This window comes from Sinocyclocheilus rhinocerous, unplaced genomic scaffold (assembly GCF_001515625.1).
Source record: "Sinocyclocheilus rhinocerous isolate Xijiao unplaced genomic scaffold, SAMN03320098_v1.1 scaffold348, whole genome shotgun sequence".
NCBI classification, from domain to species: domain Eukaryota; kingdom Metazoa; phylum Chordata; class Actinopteri; order Cypriniformes; family Cyprinidae; genus Sinocyclocheilus; species Sinocyclocheilus rhinocerous.
Window position 1 is genome coordinate 200,331 of NW_015635025.1, and position 19,464 is coordinate 219,794.

General features: G+C 36.4%; 1 protein-coding gene across 1 annotated transcript in view; it reads left to right on the plus strand.

Moving 5' to 3' along the window:
- The window catches only part of abcb7 (ATP-binding cassette, sub-family B (MDR/TAP), member 7), a gene marked incomplete at its 5' end in the record, with an annotated part of 60,706 nt that overhangs the window by 13,880 nt on the left and 27,362 nt on the right, over nucleotides 1-19,464 (plus strand). The window contains 5 exons of the mRNA XM_016560281.1: nucleotides 5,273-5,405; nucleotides 8,146-8,414; nucleotides 11,936-12,024; nucleotides 12,108-12,195; nucleotides 18,260-18,434. Coding sequence (XP_016415767.1) covers nucleotides 5,273-5,405; nucleotides 8,146-8,414; nucleotides 11,936-12,024; nucleotides 12,108-12,195; nucleotides 18,260-18,434 — 754 coding nt within the window. The remainder of the gene's footprint in view (nucleotides 1-5,272; nucleotides 5,406-8,145; nucleotides 8,415-11,935; nucleotides 12,025-12,107; nucleotides 12,196-18,259; nucleotides 18,435-19,464) is intronic.

The window sequence follows — 19,464 nt, forward strand, 5'->3', positions numbered from 1 at the left end:
AAGTTATTTTATAATGACAGTACATTGAAGATTTGAAAATAACTATAAATAAACCATATTCAGTTGCTGCATTTTTTTTTTTCAGAAAGATGCAGTGGTAACCGTAACATTTTATTTTAAGATTTAACATTTGTAAATGGTCTAAAGCAAGAGTTGTAAAAATTCTGAAAATCTTACACATTACACACATGCACAACATGCACATGCACGTTAATGAATAAATCAGTATATATAAAATTATTTAATTTAACATACTCATGATTTTATGGCATCACTTACTGCTTTATCTAATCAGAAACACAGTCTAAATATTATTTGTGTATTTTGCTTTCATTTTATTAGAAGTAGGCGTCGTGTCATTCATTCATTCAGTAACGAAGCAAAATGTTGTAGTTATGAATGGGTTATTAATCACTGACTCTCCAGTTCAAAGCCGCAGATTCGTTCACTAATGAAATGGGTAGGCGGAGGGGTAGGGGAAGGGGTATAAAATAGAATTGGGATTGGGCCTTAATGTATTCCTCTTATCGGCAAGACATATCGGCATCATTTTTCATATCGGGCCGATGCCGATATTTAAATTTAAAGCCATTATCGGCCGATTCCGATATTGCTCCGATAATATCGTGCATCCCTAGTTATTTTTCTTTTCTGTCTGCACTAATTGACACCCATACGTTTTTTTTTTTTTTTTGACCGCTAGATATTCTCAGTGCAAATGACCTGCTGATGACATTTCACTGATTTACTGTGTTTCCTGAGATCCTAGAAATATCAATGAAAAATCTTTGGTGCTGAATTCAGTATTTTTCACATTGAAAGTTTTTTCTTTTGTAAGTTTTGCACTAATTTTTCAAGTAAACTTCAGACATTAAATTAAGCCATGGAATAAAAATGTCATTTAACAGAGTTAATCAATATTACTAAAATCCACTCATGGGTCATTGCGTGTCAACTCCAACGAGAGGTCCCCGACTCAAATTTTTGATTTTCTGAGGAAAGGTAAACATGTATAGTGATGAAAGCAAAAATGTTAAATGTCATGGATGAATATTTACGGAGTAATCCACTATTTTGTAGAGGGGGGTCAAAACGGCAATTTTCGCCTGAGATTCAGAACCAAATTACAGGGGGATAAAAATTACTTCAGAAAGATGGCGGCATCATCATGTTATTTTTTTCACAGAGATTGGTAGGTCTACTAGTAAAATCTGTTGACTTTAGCAATCTTTATTGTGTTATGTGCCAATGGTGACCATTCAAAAATGGGGAAATAGCACTTTTTAATTTTTTTCTCCGAAGTTTGCAGGTCTGTAACTCAAAAAGTATTAAAGATATCTTAATGTCCTTTTAGATGTTGAGGCTTAACAAACTTTCCTTTTGCCGTCTTCATTTTTAAGGCCCTATATTGTTCCGTTTCAGAGATAATGGAGTTTCAATATGGCTCCACGAGTAAATCGTTAAATTGAACACATTTTCAAAAACCAAATTTTGCCTGAATATTTGCATATTATGCTATTTTTATTCTTTAGTACAGTCAAAATATTCAATGCAGCACATTTAATGAAGTAATGTACTGCAATGCAAACAACATAGCATATAAAAATCAATTGAGAGACATACAACTATTAATTTGTAGTTGTTGATTTATGGGAGTAAAAACAATGTAGTTTGTTTATTGAAAGTAAACAAGTGTATGAACAAACTAGCGAGAGACCAACTCAGTTGCGTCATTGGTGGTGCCAGTGAGATTTCATGCCCATGTGTCTGGAGACATAGATAAAGACTGACGAGGGCTTCATAAACGGATAACTCTTTTATTATTAGCTGGTCTGACCCCTGACATCTTATCGTCCCATGGTGCAGAATTCAACATGTAGAAAACTGTACACTATTATTGAACAAGAAAATAAGAAAAGCTTGTCAATCCTTCAGCTTCCTTATAGACAGGTTTTGATTGACTCATGCAGTACATTTGAGACGGCTATTGTGTGGTCCTATTAGTAACTAAATCTGGTTTAGAGCCACTTGCCTCCCGACTCTTTGCTCTTGGAAAAGGGCATTGCTATGGATGCGTGCTGTTTGATAGTGATATTATCTCTGAGGTGTTGGCAGCTCATTTTTATCGTCCACAAATGAGGCTTCAGTGCAGTAATTAGTACGTTACGCATCCCTGCTTTGCTTTGTAGTGACATTACTCCCTGTAAAAGCGAACCTCCATGACTTTCTTTTTTTTCTGCTGAAAACATGAAATAATTTATTTTGAAATGTCTGTTTTGTTGTCCTTAAAAGGAAAGTTAGTGGAGCCCAGTGTGGTTTGGACCCCAACATTTATCATATTATCTTTGTGTTGCGCAGAAGAAAGTAAGTCATACAGATTTGGAGCAACATGAGGTTGAGTAGACGACAGAATTCATTCAGACAGTTTCAAGATTTTTCTTGAAAAATTCTCACTCATTGAGGATTCTCAGTATATTTAAACATACCAATGTACAATTGAATTTAATTTAAAACAGCATCAATGAAAGACAGTACAACGAATATTACCATAATCAACAATTCAGGTGGCTCAGTGCCAATGTGAGTTTGTCACAGAATGTCACAGTCATATAGGGTCATTGCCATGTTCACTTTATTTTCTAAATTAACTACTTTGTTCTTCCTCAAGAAATGTACAAAGCAGCCCTATTTGTGTTTAATTTCTTTACAGTTTATATGATATCAATATTTTTTGCATCATAGTTATTTGGTAATTGGGGTAGAAAATGTGATTAATTGCCATGAAAAATGTCAAAATGCAAAATCTTTTCGGCGTGAAATGCAACCAGGACATGTTTAGGGGTGTAACAATGTATAGTTCAGATGTCTAACAAGAGGTCTGTAACAATATGATGTATTGACACAATGCATAAAAAAACGATATATACGATTATACATTCTAGGGGTGTAGCGGTACACAAACATGACGGTTCGGTACCTCGGTTTTGACGTCACGGTTCGGTATGGTTTCGGTACAGCAGGGTGAATAAACTAAACATAAAATTGCTTTTTTTTTTTATTAGACAGTGGTTTACTGAACAAATGGCTCTTTCTTTAAATAAATTTAATTACAATTAAAATTTTCTTAGGGATAAAAATGTACCTCTAAACTATAGGTAGCTATCTTACATTATTTATTATAAGGTTACAGTTAACAACAGAGCCCAAACTTGAATTCAATTATTATTTATTTTTATAGAATAATCAACACACAAATTAAAAAAATTGTATGCAAACATGTAAATTGCACATAATGGCGTTTTTTAATTAACTTCTAAATTATAGCCTACAATTTCTATTTGTTGTTGAAATATAATCGTTTACACAGTGCCTCACATAACATGTTTCATAACAGATTTATTTAAACGTATATTAAATAAGACATATCTAGCAGGTAAAGTAAACTATAATGAGTATGTACCATTTCGCGAAATGCTCTTCTCTAGACTTCATTTATAGCGCACTAACAAGCTGTGGACACTGAGGATTGAATGAGGTAAATTAAATGCCACGTGACATTTTGTTTACAAGCTGTTTTATTGCCGTCTTTCCGCGGTTGAAACACTGATTGAGCGATTACATGAGGCTTGAGATGTTCATTCATGTTTATTTCGCCTTAAAACTAGTAGTAAAGAGGAAGAGATGATCGCGCTGCCGTTTGAACCGTTTATACAGCGATCTATCACGCCACACCAAAACCACATTTATTGTTTGAATTTCCTGAAAAAAGGACATAATTTGAAAGATGAGACTTTGTTTCTTATCAAAAGTTACAATATAACTGGAAGTTTCCAATGAAGTTCCGCTCGTCCAGTGGTTAAAACAAAGCTGTATTTGTTCGGTACACATGCGTACCGAAAATTTTTAGTACGAATACGTGTACCGTTACACCCCTAATACATTCACATTACCTCTGATGCGTGTGTTTTCGATTAAACTCACCTGTCAGGGCAAAATACTGAATTGAGTTCTCTGTAGCTTCTTTTTGTGGTCAAACAAACAAATACAAAATTATGTATCAGTAATATTGGATCCGTGCATTTTGTCTTAAAATGACAACAGACTAATAAACCTGCTACTGTTTGTAGACAAAGAACAAAATCTTTCACTGCTCTTGACTGAATAAGTTTAGTATCTTTAATAAAGATGTATCTGTTTAACTGATAGAGTTACAAGACTGTGCAGATTACATTCGATTACTTTATTCATTTTCTGTACCTGAAAACGTCTGTTAGACCTGCCTGAAAAATCTGAAAAGTGTTTGTTTAATTGTATTTATTTGTGTGTTTGCTTGTAATTTGTTTATCTGTAGAATGTTTCTTAGCACTGAGCCCTGCATGTGCCCCAGACTGCAACGTACCAGTGGCAGCCTAAATAAATAAATATAACTTTTAGCAGCTTTATTTTTGTCATTTTTTATATTTATTTTACTGCATAAATGTGCATATTTTTTCCGAAACATTTTTTGTTTTACTAGTGAGGATTTTCACTTGATTTTACACATTGCATTTTTTTTAGAACAGAAATCTGAAAGACGTTCTTGACTGTTGTCATGTCATATTTTTTTCCAATTATTTATTTTTCTTTATTATTAAAAATAAAAAGTTTTTTTTTTTTTGTGGATGTCCACAAATTGTGGTACATGATGTGCAATTTTCAGATAAATGTTCATGTTCGATATTTTGGTTGCATTTGTGAGTTAATAAAAATGTAAATGGTTGTGTAAAATATGCACGTAATATCATAATATTGATCGATATACCCCTGAATCGAATCCTATTGCAGAATTTTTTGAGGTATTGTATCGCTGGCTATGAGAATTGATATCAGATCGTATCGTGATGAACCATCCAAATTAACACCCCTACACATGTTCTTGAAAGGCTTCATGAGATTCACTCAAGATTCGCCATCGTGTGGCATAGAAATGTGCCATTCACCTAAAATAAGTCATACGATGAAAGGGGTGAGCCAAAGTGGGGCCCGATTCAAGAGAAATGTCGCCCGGCTAATGCTCCGCTGTTTATTGGCATGACCCAGCAGCTGTCCGCGAGCTTTTAATTAGCTTTAACAACCGTTTCGATTCCATTAGTGGATGCATCAAGCAACTCATTTTCAGATGTGTCTGCAGGAGGCTGTTAATGCCTCTCTGCCTATCAGTGCACACTCAGGAACCAAGAAAAACACTTGGCGTGCTCACATCAACCTTTCCTTTTTTCTGCTTGTCCTCCAGATAACCAATGTGATGGTGCCCTTCATGTTTAAATATGCGGTGGACGGCCTGAACCAGATGTCGGGACACATGTTGAACCTGAACGACGCGCCAAACACGGTGGCTACCATGGCAACGGCTGTTTTGATTGGCTGTGAGTCCTGCTTGCTCCTGTCTTGGCAGGTGTTTGACTTCATTTTGGGAAGCGTGCTGCATATTAAGCGCCAACTGACCTTTCCCCAAAAGTTTTGTCAATATTGCTTTTTAGACTCATTGTAATGTGTTTTGTCATGCATGCATCTGCTCTAGGTTTGTGTTTCATATGCTCGTCACTTTGACAGCATTGACCTCAAATTCCTGGCTAAAACATACCACTGTATTAGCAGAGAGAAAAGATTATTCACCACAATGGTTTCTTAAACAATTACCCATCATCAGGAGAATGACCCAAAACACCCTGCTAGCTCAGTCAAGGAGTTTATCAGGACAAAGAAACGGAAGGTCTTAGATTGGCCAAGTCCGTCTCCAGATTTAAATCCTACTGAACATGAATTTCACCAGCTAAAGAGGAGACTAAAGGCAGAAACTCCCCAAAACAAGCAACAGTTGAAATCGGCCGTATTAAAGGCTGGGAAAAGCATTTCAATGGATGAAACCAAGAGTCTGGTGATGTCTGTGGGTCGCAGACTCACTGCTGTGATTGCATGCAACGGATTCACAACTAAATATTAGCTTTTAAACTTTTACATTTGCTTTAAGTTCAATTGTCCCAATACTTATGCTCACGTCAGATTAGGGGATGAAACTCTAAAAGTGCTGTCCTTTTTATTTGGTAAAACATCTATGTGTTAAAACGGCTAATAATAAAATGTTCATCTTTTATTCACATTTACTTGTGGAGGGCACTGTATATATTTACATTAATTTACATTTAGTCATTTAGCAGACACTTTTATCCAAAGTGACTTACAAATGAGGACAATAGAAGCAGATTACTGAAAGAACCACGAAAGAAGTCTGGTTTGGCGTTGTGTCATGTGAACGGATACAGTCTGCTCCGGTCTGGAGACACGAGAGCGCGGAGCGCTAGACCACAAAACGTATCTGTCGTGTTTGTCCCAATATCAGTATATTCGAAGGAGCTATACAATAAACACACAATGGAGGCCAAATGCACTTAACAACTTGAACTTCTTCCTAGTATGCATATATAGTATGCCCACAGTATGTGCTACACTACTTCCTGTTCTGAAAAATCTCATGGACCAATGGCAGTTCAAAGGTGTTTAACAGCCACCGCAAAGTTTTCTGGAAAGTTTGTGCTGGCAAGCTGCTTCGAACCACTGACAAACTCCAAATAATCTTTGTTTTGCTTTAAGCAACTGCATGTAGTTTTTTGCAACTTTTTAAGCCCCCTACAGTTAAATGAGTGCAGTTCACTCTTGTAAATATATCACTGTTTTAATTACACTGGATAGCTATACTTGGGCATTTGTTCTCCTTTTTTTTTTGCTGAATTTCGTACGTGCTCACCAGACTTGCATACACATACATCACATTACTAAGCAACCACTGAATGGAATAACACAAAATAGGTATCATTTTAAAGCTTTTTAATGAATGTAATTATTTTGATCAACTCTTAACGAGTGCTGAGTAGTCCCTCTAAACCGGAGTGTACCGCCGGCGGGCGCCACCTAGCGAAGAAAAAAAAAAATTCATATTTTTCAAAACCACTGCCTTGATCAACACAAAATAGGTGTCATTTGAAATCTTAGTGTCTGAACTTTACAATGCATGTGGCCACTTTGATTAACTCCTAAGTAGTGCTGCGTTATTTGCTGATAAATAGAAAAAAAATGTTTTCAAAATGTATGAAATGTTTTTTGTGCCATGTACTCTAATATGTCAGAAACATCATACAGCTCAGATAGTCATGTGTCATTTGAAAGGTCTCAGAGTAGAATAAAACAAGCATAATTGTTTGGGGCTTTGACTAAACTTGAGCGAGGCATTACTTCTGTGTATGTCACTCAGAAAACAATAATTTCAAAACAGTCAAGGGCTAAGAAAAAGGCTACCTTGGCTCCAAATGCTGTAACTTTTGATTACTTCATGATATCACCACAAAATTCACATACAGCCCACATGTTGAGGAACATCACCAAAAAATAATTTCCCTTGAGCACACTCAATTTTTAATTTTTTTAAAATTTTTTATACAGTTTATCAACTATTTCTCAGCAGGAAAATGTCCAAATGTAAAGATTTCCCCCCCCTAAAAATACAGAAAGTTTTCTATCAAACAATACCTACCTTATGACTCTCCTTGCTACAGTTTTGGAGTTATGAGTCATTATTTTTGTGTATCACTCAGAAAAAAACAACACCTTCAGGGAGGCAAAATTGCCTTCAGGGCTTAAAGGGTTAAAGCATATCTGGCCTTAACAAGGCTCTAGATGGTGTTAATGTTGGAAAGCAGCTCTACAGTGAGTCAGATCTGTTCATGGGTCAAGAAGAGTTTAAGCTGGCAGGTTTAATGAGCTTTAGGTGCTCTTGTGTGAAGAGGAAGAAGTCACCGTACTCTGTTGTCATGCAGTCTAGTGTGTTTCCAGCCTCTGACTGTGAATATTCCCTGAAGCTTGTTAACATTCATGCATACGCACATGCAAATAATGTGCAGTCTTCATTTTCGTCATTGCCAGGGGCATGAGGGTGCTGCTGTAACTGCCTCCAATAACTCCTAATTTATTGAAGTTGTCAACGCCGCACGCAATCACTCCCTTTGTTTCTCCAGCAACTATGTAAATGAAGTGGCACACACTTCATCTAATTTTTGTTTTCTGTGCTTTTAAGTTGTTGTTATGCTTGACGGTGCATGCGTGTGTTTTCAGACGGTGTTTCCCGCGCCGGGTCCGCTCTCTTCAATGAGCTGAGGAACGCAGTGTTCGGGAAAGTGGCTCCGAGCTCCATCAGGAGGATAGCCAAGAACGTCTTTCTCCATCTTCATAACCTGGATCTGGGCTTCCACCTGAGCAGGCAGACGGGAGCGCTGTCCAAAGCCATCGACCGTGGCACTCGAGGAATCAGCTTTGTGCTCAGCGCTCTGGTCTTTAACCTGGGGCCTACGATCTTTGAAATGATGCTAGTCAGCAGCATTTTGGTAAGTCAGAATGATGTCCTCACATGCTAGTAAGTTTGTAAAGCCACAATTTTACCACAAATAAAGGCTGTTCATTGGCACAACATGAAGAGTGCCAAAACCTCTCTTTAACTGTGGTAAAATCACTGTAAAGGTGCAGTCACTTTAGTGAAACTAGCAAAATGTTGGAAGCAAGAAAGGTTCATTGTCTCAACTCAGTAGCATAGGAATAGGAGGCTATGTTCAGACTGCAGACAAACCAGATTTTTTTAAGTTCATAACCAACTTATCTGCATGGGTTGCTTTGGCTATGATGCAGGCGTACCCACGTTTTTGATGCAAATGCAGGAAAAATAGAGGTGCATCATCTCGCTCTCCAAATAAGCGCCCTGTTGAGTCGCGGTGCAGAAGTCCTCTGTCACACGAGAACATTCAGAGACAGAGGAGAGGAGACTGGTATATATTGTGATGTTCCGTGCTGTAGTTTGAACACTCTATGAATACTTCTGACATTTTTTTAGTGTTTTGACGTTATCGTGGTGTCACGTAGGGGTGCACCGATATCACAATTTAGGCCTATACCGATAACCGATATTTTACAGAAAAATAGTCTCACCATTAAAAGCCATGTCCCAAACACTTCAACATAAATCAAACATAAACATTACAGCAGCCTATTTTGAAACCTCCTTTTACCAACTTTCTTTATGCAAAAAAAAAAGCCTTATAAATAAAATAATTCTTAAATAATTCAAACAAGTCATTGAACAACATTACTTAAGTGTAAAGAATCAAAATGCATGTGCCATGGATAAATAAAACTGAATAGCCTCCACACGGACAAAAATGAAATGATTTTAATTAAAGCATATTGTTGATGAAAATAACACTATACAAATAAAAGTGGTGGTTATAACTTATTATTAATAATGCATCAATGATTTTGAAAAAGAAACAAATTAATGCAACCGTTTCAAATAGCAGCATAGCTGAAGAGCTGAATAAACTCCGGTAAGCTGAAGCGCTTTGTTAGCGGGTTAATTAGGGTATATTTGAATCAGATATTTATACAACATAAACATAATATTACAAATTATATATGCACAAAAAGACGCAAATGCACTACGTTACGTGCTGGTCAGATTTGTAGTGGATGTGCTCTTGGCTCCTCCCATAACAATGCGCTGAAAAACGGCAAATAAACCCAAAGAATTCACAACTTTTTATTACAGTAGTGTTCTCTTTATAATGTAATGTATATGACAGTCCCAATTATAGTTATTAATGTTGCGCATTGCTGTTGGAGCTGTGTGCGCTGAAGCTGAAGAGCGTAAACTGAAATGCTTTGCTAGCTGCTTATTTACCTCAAGGAAACACATCCTATATGAGATTAATCAGATATTTATACAACATAAGCATAATATTACAACTTGTATATTTACAAACTTATGCAAATGCACAAGTGAACTCGAACTAACTTACATGCTAAACCAGAATGTGTAACTTCTGGTGTAGACAGCGGCCTGTACGGCTTTTTTATTAGGCAAAAAAAAAATTTTCTGACAGTCTGAACACGGCCTAAGAAGCAACGCTCAAACAAAAGTCACTTCCAAGTCACAGAGCAGCAAATTCATGAGACCAGCTTGGATATGAGCCAAACTTGTGTGGGGAAGATTTCCACCCTCATGTCAAGCTCCCAATTGCGCAGATTCCTGCTGGAATGATGTGATTTTGCATGCAGAATTTCGCAGAGCAGCAGTAAATGTGAACGCACATTAAAGCATGGCTTGGAGTGGCTCATTGCTTTTATAATACAATAACAATAAGATAAAAGAGAACAATGTTCAGTAAGTGCATTGCATTAATTTTGTAGCTACTACTGATAGTGATAAAATTAATAATAATAATAATAAGAAAAATAAACAATTCCTCCTGCAAGTAAATAAAGTGCATTAGCCCAACTACACAATTGCCGCATTTACAGAAAAATCCACTGATGCGTTGTCAGCATTTGGCAACGACCTCGAATATGGTTTACCCAACAATATAATGAGTCAAATCTGTTTTATAAATTGCTTTTTGTTACAGTTGTTGCCGTTTGAGTCTTTAAAACAGAGTTGTTGTTTTTGTTGGAGATAATCAGCAGGACGAGCATTTCACTGCCTGTGCTATGAATGTGGCATAAAACACTTTGAGTTTGTGTTAACAAGCACACTGTCTGTAGCTGCAACAACAGATGCTAAGATACAGTCAAATAGAGATTTTATGGTGATTATGCAGTGTCTTTTCCTCAGTGGATCTTCCTACACTAAATTAGTAATATCTGGAAATTACTATTGCTTATATTGACATTCACCAGACCATGCATACATAACATAACAACAGTGAATATATGGAATCAAATAATTCTTTATTCCCCAAGCTAATGCGGGACATCATTAGTAAAGTGACGCTCTTGAGTATAACACATCATTAACCCTCACGCTAGTGCATGTGGTCGAAGAATGAGCTGAAATCTCACACGATGGCTTTGTGTAAGGATTAGAGCGTTAGAAGTTATTTATTCACTAATAATCAATGAAGAGTTCACTTGAGACACCAGTGAGTCCATACAGAAACCAGATTTAACCTGACATCTGCAGGATCCCTAACATCACACAAATCATGTAAAAGCACACACATCCAAAGTTCAGCTCACAGATGTAAAGTCATGTACAGTATGTAGTCAGCAGTGGTGGAAAGAGTACTGAAAAAATATACTCAAGTAAAAGTACCATTACCTTCCAAAAAATGTAGTGTGAGTAGAGTAAAAGTACTTGTCCAAAAAACTACTTGAGTAAGAGTAAAAGAGTAGCCTATTTAAAAGTACTCATGAGTATTGAGTAGTGAGTACTGAGCTGTGGATTCTACCCCATCATAATAAACACTGTACACCGCAATTGATACATTTTAAAAAACGTTGTACATTCTGTAATTCACATTATAGTGTTTGTCATAAAGAATGAAGAATATCTATCATCCAGCAGTTTTAATTTTGACTGCCAACTCTTTAAAATACATCAAAACAGCACGGAAACAGTATTCAGTTGAAGAACAAGTAAAATACACAATTTTTAAACTACTCAAAAAAGTACAATTACTGATAAAAACTACTTAATTACTGTAACGTGAGTATTTGTAATTCGTTACTTCACACCCCTGGTAGTCAGAGACTCTTCCGTCAATGAAATACAATCAAGTGCTCACAGGAGATGTTAATACCAGGAGCATTAATAGTCTTGAGTTGTGGTTTCCCTAATGTGCCTAATATTCACCTCCACAGCTTCTTAGTGATGGCAGAAACATTAGCTCCAACAGCACATTTCTCCATTTGTCACACTCCATTAGAGTGTGAAATGGTGAAAATGCAAGATAAAATGAATATGAGTGTGGGTTATGAAGATAAATGATGCATCTCGTCTCTGGAGACTCAATCCATGTCATGCATATGAAGACATGTCGCTCTTACAGTTCCTCACAGCTGTTTTGTTGTTTCTCTGCAGTATTATAAATGTGGCGGTCAGTTTGCTCTGGCCACTGTGGGGACGCTCTCGGCATACACCGCTTTCACCATCGCTGTTACGCAGTGGAGGTACTGTATGAGTCTGTCAGATAGCAGTCATTGTTTGTTGCGTGATCACTGCTGTATTAATCACTGTCTGTGTCTTTGATCAGGACGCGCTTCAGGATCGAGATGAATAAGGCTGATAATGAGGCTGGAAACGCTGCTATCGATTCTCTCCTCAATTATGAAACCGTTAAGGTGGGTCAAATGAAAAACTACATTGTCATTGCGACATTTGTGACATGCCTGAGTAAATCCGACAACACTTCTTTGTGTTTGTTTGATTTTTTAAATTAATTAATAATTTTTTTTAACAGCAAATAAAAATTGCCATAATTTACTCAATTGTCATTTGGAATAAACTGAAGCTTAAACATGTGCATGCGATGAGGTTTGCACGTTTGAGCTTCAGTTTGCCATATCTGATGTACTCTATGTAAGACTGGGTTGACAGTATTGATTCATTCATTTTAATCAGTTTGAACCGAGATTGCTATGATTACTAGGAGACGAAAAACAAATGACTACAATATCTGGAATAACAATAACTGGCTCAAAATATCAAACTCTGACTGGATGGAATCCTAGTTTGAACCTAAAAAAAATAAGAGTCTGTGCCCATCATGTACTACATGGTACCTAGCAAATACCTAGTAGGGCTGGGTGTTATGACGGTATAGATCGTTACTGCAGAATAAAGTGTCTATCGTTACAGATTTTGCAAATGTATCTGCGTAACATTGTACTACTTAAAAGTTATATTCACCTTTTAGTGATAAGGAAACATGCATGAATGAGAAAATAAAGAGTGGGATGCACTTGATAGAGTTAATAGGTGCAATAAGCAGTGAAAAATAACTCAATGCGGTGCTCGTACTGACTGTCACACAAAGCACACACTCAGAAAGCGCCTCTCAGACAGCATGCGATCACAAATTTGGGACGTGCATGATGTTTAATAAAGTTATTAAGCACAATAAGCTGTGAAAAATAACTCAATCTGCTGCTGTCGCTGACTGACACACAAAGCACACACTCAGAAAGCGCCTCTCAGACAGCATGCGATCGCGAAAAAAAGATCTCTTTCCTGTTTTATTGTGCTTGAATGGTCAAATACGCACATAGTTATGTCATAATGCCCATCCTGTGGAGTATTCACATAAACGTAAACAGCTGGGTGTGTATCAGTATATTGGATTGGCCTTAAAGGGACAGCAGTCTAATTTACCTGCTGCTGTCTGTCATTATTAATGTTATTCACTCACTGCACTTGACTGAATCACTTTTGGACCTTTAATAAGAATCAGTTCATGTTTGATCGATACAGTGAAGACTATGCAGTGTTTTATTTATATGCTTTATTCAATTTCTGTAATATTTCGTACTACATGTTAAATAAACCTACTGTAGCTGAATAAATTAAGTTTATTTTATATTTATTTGTTCTATTGTGTTTTTAATTAGCTCCTTTTTCTTAATTTTAATAACAAAAAAAATAGCTATATCGAGATCTATATCGTTATTGTGAAACTAAATTTCTCATACCGTGAAATAAGATTTTGGTCATATCGCCCACCCCTAATACCTAGCAACATTTGATGCATTCACAAAAAAACAAACACTTGATGCATTGTCGGCATTTGACACCGACTTCAAATACTTTTTTCAGAATGAGTCCGATACCGATACTTTCATTTTTGGTACTCGCCGATACCAATACCTGTATTTTCACAGCATTTGACTTTTTTTTTTTAATATTGGGTACAGAAACAAAATAATAATAATACTACTAATAATATGAATCATGTTAGCAAACAGATATTTCCCTCAGTTATTTACACACTTAATTATACCTGTTAAAATGTATCGTATAAGCTTTTGTTACTTTCACTGTTCATTGTAATGGCACATTAGAGCAGCTCAATACTGTAATCACAAGACATTTTCCTAAAATAATGCAGGGAGCCACTCGTTATACATTATACGAGTGCGCGCGTACAATTTTGGTGATGTAATTTGCGTCACACTAACTGTTTGCGGACCCTCGTGTAGGAGTAAAAAGTATACTTTGGCCTTTAACCCTCATGTGGTGTTCGGGTCATTTTTGCCCTGGAACACCACAAGTGTTATAGGGTTTTGAACACAACACAAGGGTTAAAGCAAGCTAAACATGTGCATCGGGGGATTTTTATGAGTAGGAGTACGAGTGCAGGAGCGCAGTATCGGGCCCGATACCGATACCAGTATCGGTATCGGTGCATCCCTAGCAGTTTTTGTTTTCCCTGGAGATCAAGCATATCACTGCCTGTGCTATGAATGTGACTTCAAACACTAGGAGACGCACAACAAATGAAAACAATATCTGTTCGAAAATGGAATCAAATCGAGATTGCAACCAAATTGTATTGAATCAAGAGCTTGCAAATCTGAGTAGATTTGTGAAATCTGTCAGCTCTATGTATGACCACACTCACACAGCTGCACAATACGGTTTTCAGTCCTGTATTTGAGTCATTAATATGGTTTCGTTCACACACAGTTCAGGTATTTATGGGAGTGACAACTGCATTGCGACTCAAATCCTTTGCTCTCCTCTCAGAGTGATTGGACTCTTGTTGTGTCAGATGTGATGAGACTTTCCAGTTTAATGCATGTCTTTGATATTACTGTAGTCATCTATAATACAGGCGTGATTTGGTTACTCGTTCATGCAGACAGTATTGGAGCTGCTCTTGTCAACAGACCATCTTGACTCAAGTAAACACAGTTCTGTTCAGTTCATATGGATTTCCTTTATAATGTTTTTAATATTTTTTTTTAAGCTTAAGCCTTAATTTTAAGATTAATGTTGATTGCCTAGATTTTTCGATAGATGGACAGAAAATTATGAGAGGATTATACGATTATCTTCATTAGTGTTCATGAGAGGAAGAAAAGACTTCTTCTGACAGAATTGTAAGTTAATAGAAATTTAATGTATACAATTACAAATGTGCAATTCGAATGTAAGAAATGAGAATCTGGTTTGTTACATTCTAATGTAATTAATGTGAAAAAGTTTACAAGTAACAAGGTTGCAGATGTAGCCTTAAATTATGCAGTCACTCAGAGAAACTTGATAGTACTGAGTGATTGCATAATTTAGGCTACATCTGAAACGGAAATAATGTTGTGAAATTCATTAATTATGAAACGAATTCAGTTTCAATTGTAAAGATAGTTTAAATACTTCAGGCACCTTTGCAGATTGTTTATATGTAAGTATCTTATTACAAGGCTCCAGAAAAATCACACAAAAAAATCACTTAAGAAACCAATGGCTTCTGTAAGAAACAAAATTAGGCACCAAATATTTTTTTAAGTGCCACAGAATAAAAGTGGTTTCATTCATTCATTCATTTTTTTAACACTTTAACATTTCAGTCATACTTCCATGTGTTTGTCTCATTTTATCAGCATTTTAAGCCATCTTGTTAGATGTCCTGGGAACTAAGGTTCACTTAAAGTGGGAACTAAACGACTTTTCCAACTTAAGAACTGTGTACAGTCACAAATAATTGTTTAGTACACAGAATCTGTGCCAATATCACAAACTATAATTATGTCAGCATCACTTGGCCATTGAGTGTAGTTTGGGCTCCTCCTCAATGCATCCAATAAATGCTGTCATATGTCCTGCACACATCCAGTCTGTTTTTCTTCATTAGTAACATGCAGTTATATAGGAGATGTTGAATTTTACCTTTAGCTCCTTGCATTCTTTTTTATCATGTAGACAACAGGTTAAGTAAAAATATGAATATGCAATATAGCGCATATATTTAGCAAGATGCTCTTCTTTATAGTTATATTTTCTAGCTGACTGATGAGCTTATGGACGCCGAATGGTTATTCGGAGGTAAATGATTGTTACGTTGTTTACAAGCTTTACACGTTTTCCGCAGTTTGAAACACTGAATGAGCAAGTTTATGACGTCAGTTTATTACGTCAATATAAATGTTGTGATCGCAAAACAAGCAGGAAAAAGGCATTACATCAGATTTTATTCAAAAAATTTTAATTTATATAGTCGCCAGTGGCGATCTCAGCAAAAATTGAACTCGCTTATTAATATAAAAATATTACATTTATATAATATTAAATGCGAGCGTTTTATTTGCAATCTGGAGCCCTGTATTATCCAACAAGCTGTTGTGCTCGGTTTCTGTCTCAAGCCTCAGATCTTCTGCCCTTCAGCTCAAACTGGTGTGCGTTCATGTTAAGAGCCAGATGTGTTTCGTGCCGAGCTTTGTTTCCTGTTACTGGTGTCAATGCATGTGGATTTAGGATGACTTTAAGCCGGTGTGCTTGCATAATGAGATCTCCACCCACTCCAGATCCGTTGCACTAGCTCATATACCCCAGTATCTGTCTGTTTCTCTCTAAACACGCTTGCTGACAGCACTAGGCTCATCTTTAAAGCGGCCTCACTTGCAAAACAATCCTCCATACATTTCACTTCCTCTGATAATTGGCACAGGAGTCTGCTGAGTTTGATGAGCTCTAATGAAATGTTCAGAGTGTCATGACAGTACAGGAGAGCTGTCCGTTATGTGTTTAAAAAGGTGCTGAGATTATTATACTACTAACAAGATGTACCTGATCTTTCTCAGTGGCACCATGAAATATCAGCACAACTTGTATATTTTGATATGCTTTGAAATATAATTTATTCCTGTGATCAAAGCTGAATTTTCAGCATCATTACTGCAGTCTTAAGTGTCACATGATCTTCAGAAATCATTCTAATATGCTGATTTATTATCAGTGCTGGAAACAGTTGTTCTGTTCTTTTTTAAAACTTTTTATTCATCAAAGAATCCTGAAAAAAAGTATAACATGTTAACATGTTCCAAAAGAAAAAATTTAATAAAAAATAAAAAAATGATTAAGCAGCACAACTGTTTTCAACATTGATAAGAAACTGGGGTAAACAAGACTGGAGTAATGATGCTGAAAATTCAGCTTCAGATAAATAAATAATATTTTAAAGTATGCTAAAAATAGAAAACCATTATTTTAAATTATAATAATATATTTCAGAGTTTTCGTAAACCGTTGAAGTGTTTGTATATATATATGTGTGTGTGTGTGTGTGTGTGTCTATATATATATATATATATATATATATATATGCCGTAGGTTGTGAGTGTGATGTTACAGTTATATAACATTCAATACACAAAAAAGTTAGTATTTATTAACTTAAATTTTAGACACAATTTTACAAGTTGCTTTGCTGTTTTTGTTGATATAAAAATCAAGCACTGCTCTTCTGCTACAAACAGTAGTGGTGTTTTTGATTTTAAAAGAATCATCTGAGTGAAATTTATATGTCCTAGATTTATAAGCTATGTTGTTAGGCCAAATTTATGGCCATATATTAATGTTTTGAAAAAGCATAGTGCTCAATTTCTAATCCTATTTTCTTTATCTCTGCTGCTCTTCATAATCCTCACTGTCCTCCACGCTGTTTATCGCCACACCACTGTTTGTCACATTTCAGAGCTAATTAATTGTGGCGCTCTTGTGTTTCCGATCATTCCCATCATTCTCCCTGCTGAAGAGACTCAGATGTTTGAGCCGCCCACTATCATCTCTGAGCCTGTGAAGGCATTAGCCTTTGGTTTACTCAGCTGCTGCTGTTTAGAGAGATGTGATTGTAGCTTTAATGACATCTGGATATGTGATTGAGGCATCACCAGCATGTCTTCATGTGACACGGGTCGTGTTACACGCTTGATTTCACATCCCTGAGACCTTTTAACTGGTTATAAGCAGATAGACACTTAAAAGTTTTTTGTTTGTTTTTTCAGTGGTAATATCGTGTTATTTCTTGTAATACCTTGGCATGTCAATGCCTTAATATGTCAATATAATAATTTATTACCATGCTTAAAGGAGTAGTTTACCAAAAAAAAATAAAAAATCAGTAATTTGCTTGAAGTTGTTCCTTACCTTTATGAGTTGCTGTGTGAGTAACATTTGCTTTTTCCCTTTGAGTTCTATAGCGTGGAAAAAATACCATGTAAGTCAATGGGGACCAGAAACTCTTTGGTTACCAATATTCTTCAAAATATCAGAAGAAAGAAATTCAAACATGTTATCGAATGTGTCTTTCATATGTCTCTGAACTCCTCATCGTCATGACCTTCCTTTAGTAGCTGTTCTGTTGTGCTCTTTTTCAACCAGATCTTTCTCTGGTGTTTTTCTCTCTTTCAGTACTTCAACAATGAGAAGTATGAGGCCGAGCGTTATGATGGTTTTCTGAAGGTGTACGAGTCGTCCTCTCTGAAGACCACCTCTACTCTGGCCGTGCTCAACTTCGGTCAGAGTGCCATCTTCAGCGTCGGCCTCACTGCTATCATGGTGCTGGCAAGCAAAGGCATAATGGCAGGTGAAAATCAGTGCTATGTCACATTTCATCACTAAGTACTCAAAATAGCTTGAGGGGCCAGTTGCATTAACCATCAACCATTATATTTTTTTAATCCATGTTTTAATTTATAGAGTTCTGTTGTGCAGCATCTTGTTTGACAAAAAAACAAATGCAATGTTTTGTTGTAAATGAAATGTTATAAAACGGATAGTTGATTCTGATTGGCTGAGCCACATTTGAAGCTGTTGTAAATTACTCTACAAACATACACCTTTGTTTACTTTGTCAACCACTTTGTTGCAACCACACCTGTTTCTGAGGAACTACATTGTTTGGTGGAAGAATACTGTTTTTATTAATATCATTACACTTTATTTGCTCTGTTTTATTTTGTGAAACCTAACTACGTGTATGGAATAACCGTTTTATAAAAGCAATAAGCCCCATGAAGCCGTGGTTTACAGTGAATTTATAACAGCTAAGGGGGTTAAACTCCCCTTCGCGTATAACAACGCCCCTTAGCTGTTATAAATTCATTGTAAACCACGGCTTCTTGTGGCTTATTGCTTTATTATATTTTAATTTGATTACATTTTAAAAGCTTTATTTTATTTTTTATTTAATTTTAATTCATTTCATTAGACACCATTTTTGATGATAAATTTGTATTATGTCATAAAACAGAACCCATAAAAATGAAACGGAAAACACAGAATTTAGGTGAAAATACAATGGAAGTTATCTTACTCTGTGGAGTTTAAAGGCTTGTTTACACCGGGACGAATATCGCGCGCGATTATCGCCGACGTTTAACGCCTCGTGACTAAACAAAGGGCGCCAATGTGAGTGTGCACACCGACGCGCAAAACGCGAGGCGTAAAAGCGTCATTTTTTTTAAAAACGCCTCGGGCTCATTTTTTTGGTTTGACGCGCCGCGTTAAAAACTGGCCGACCAATGAGATTGGCGCTTTTGTTCACGTGCCTGGAGCTGCTGAAGTTACAGTAAAACACGACTTGGTGGCGCTCAAGCACAAAACGGTCTTGCCGA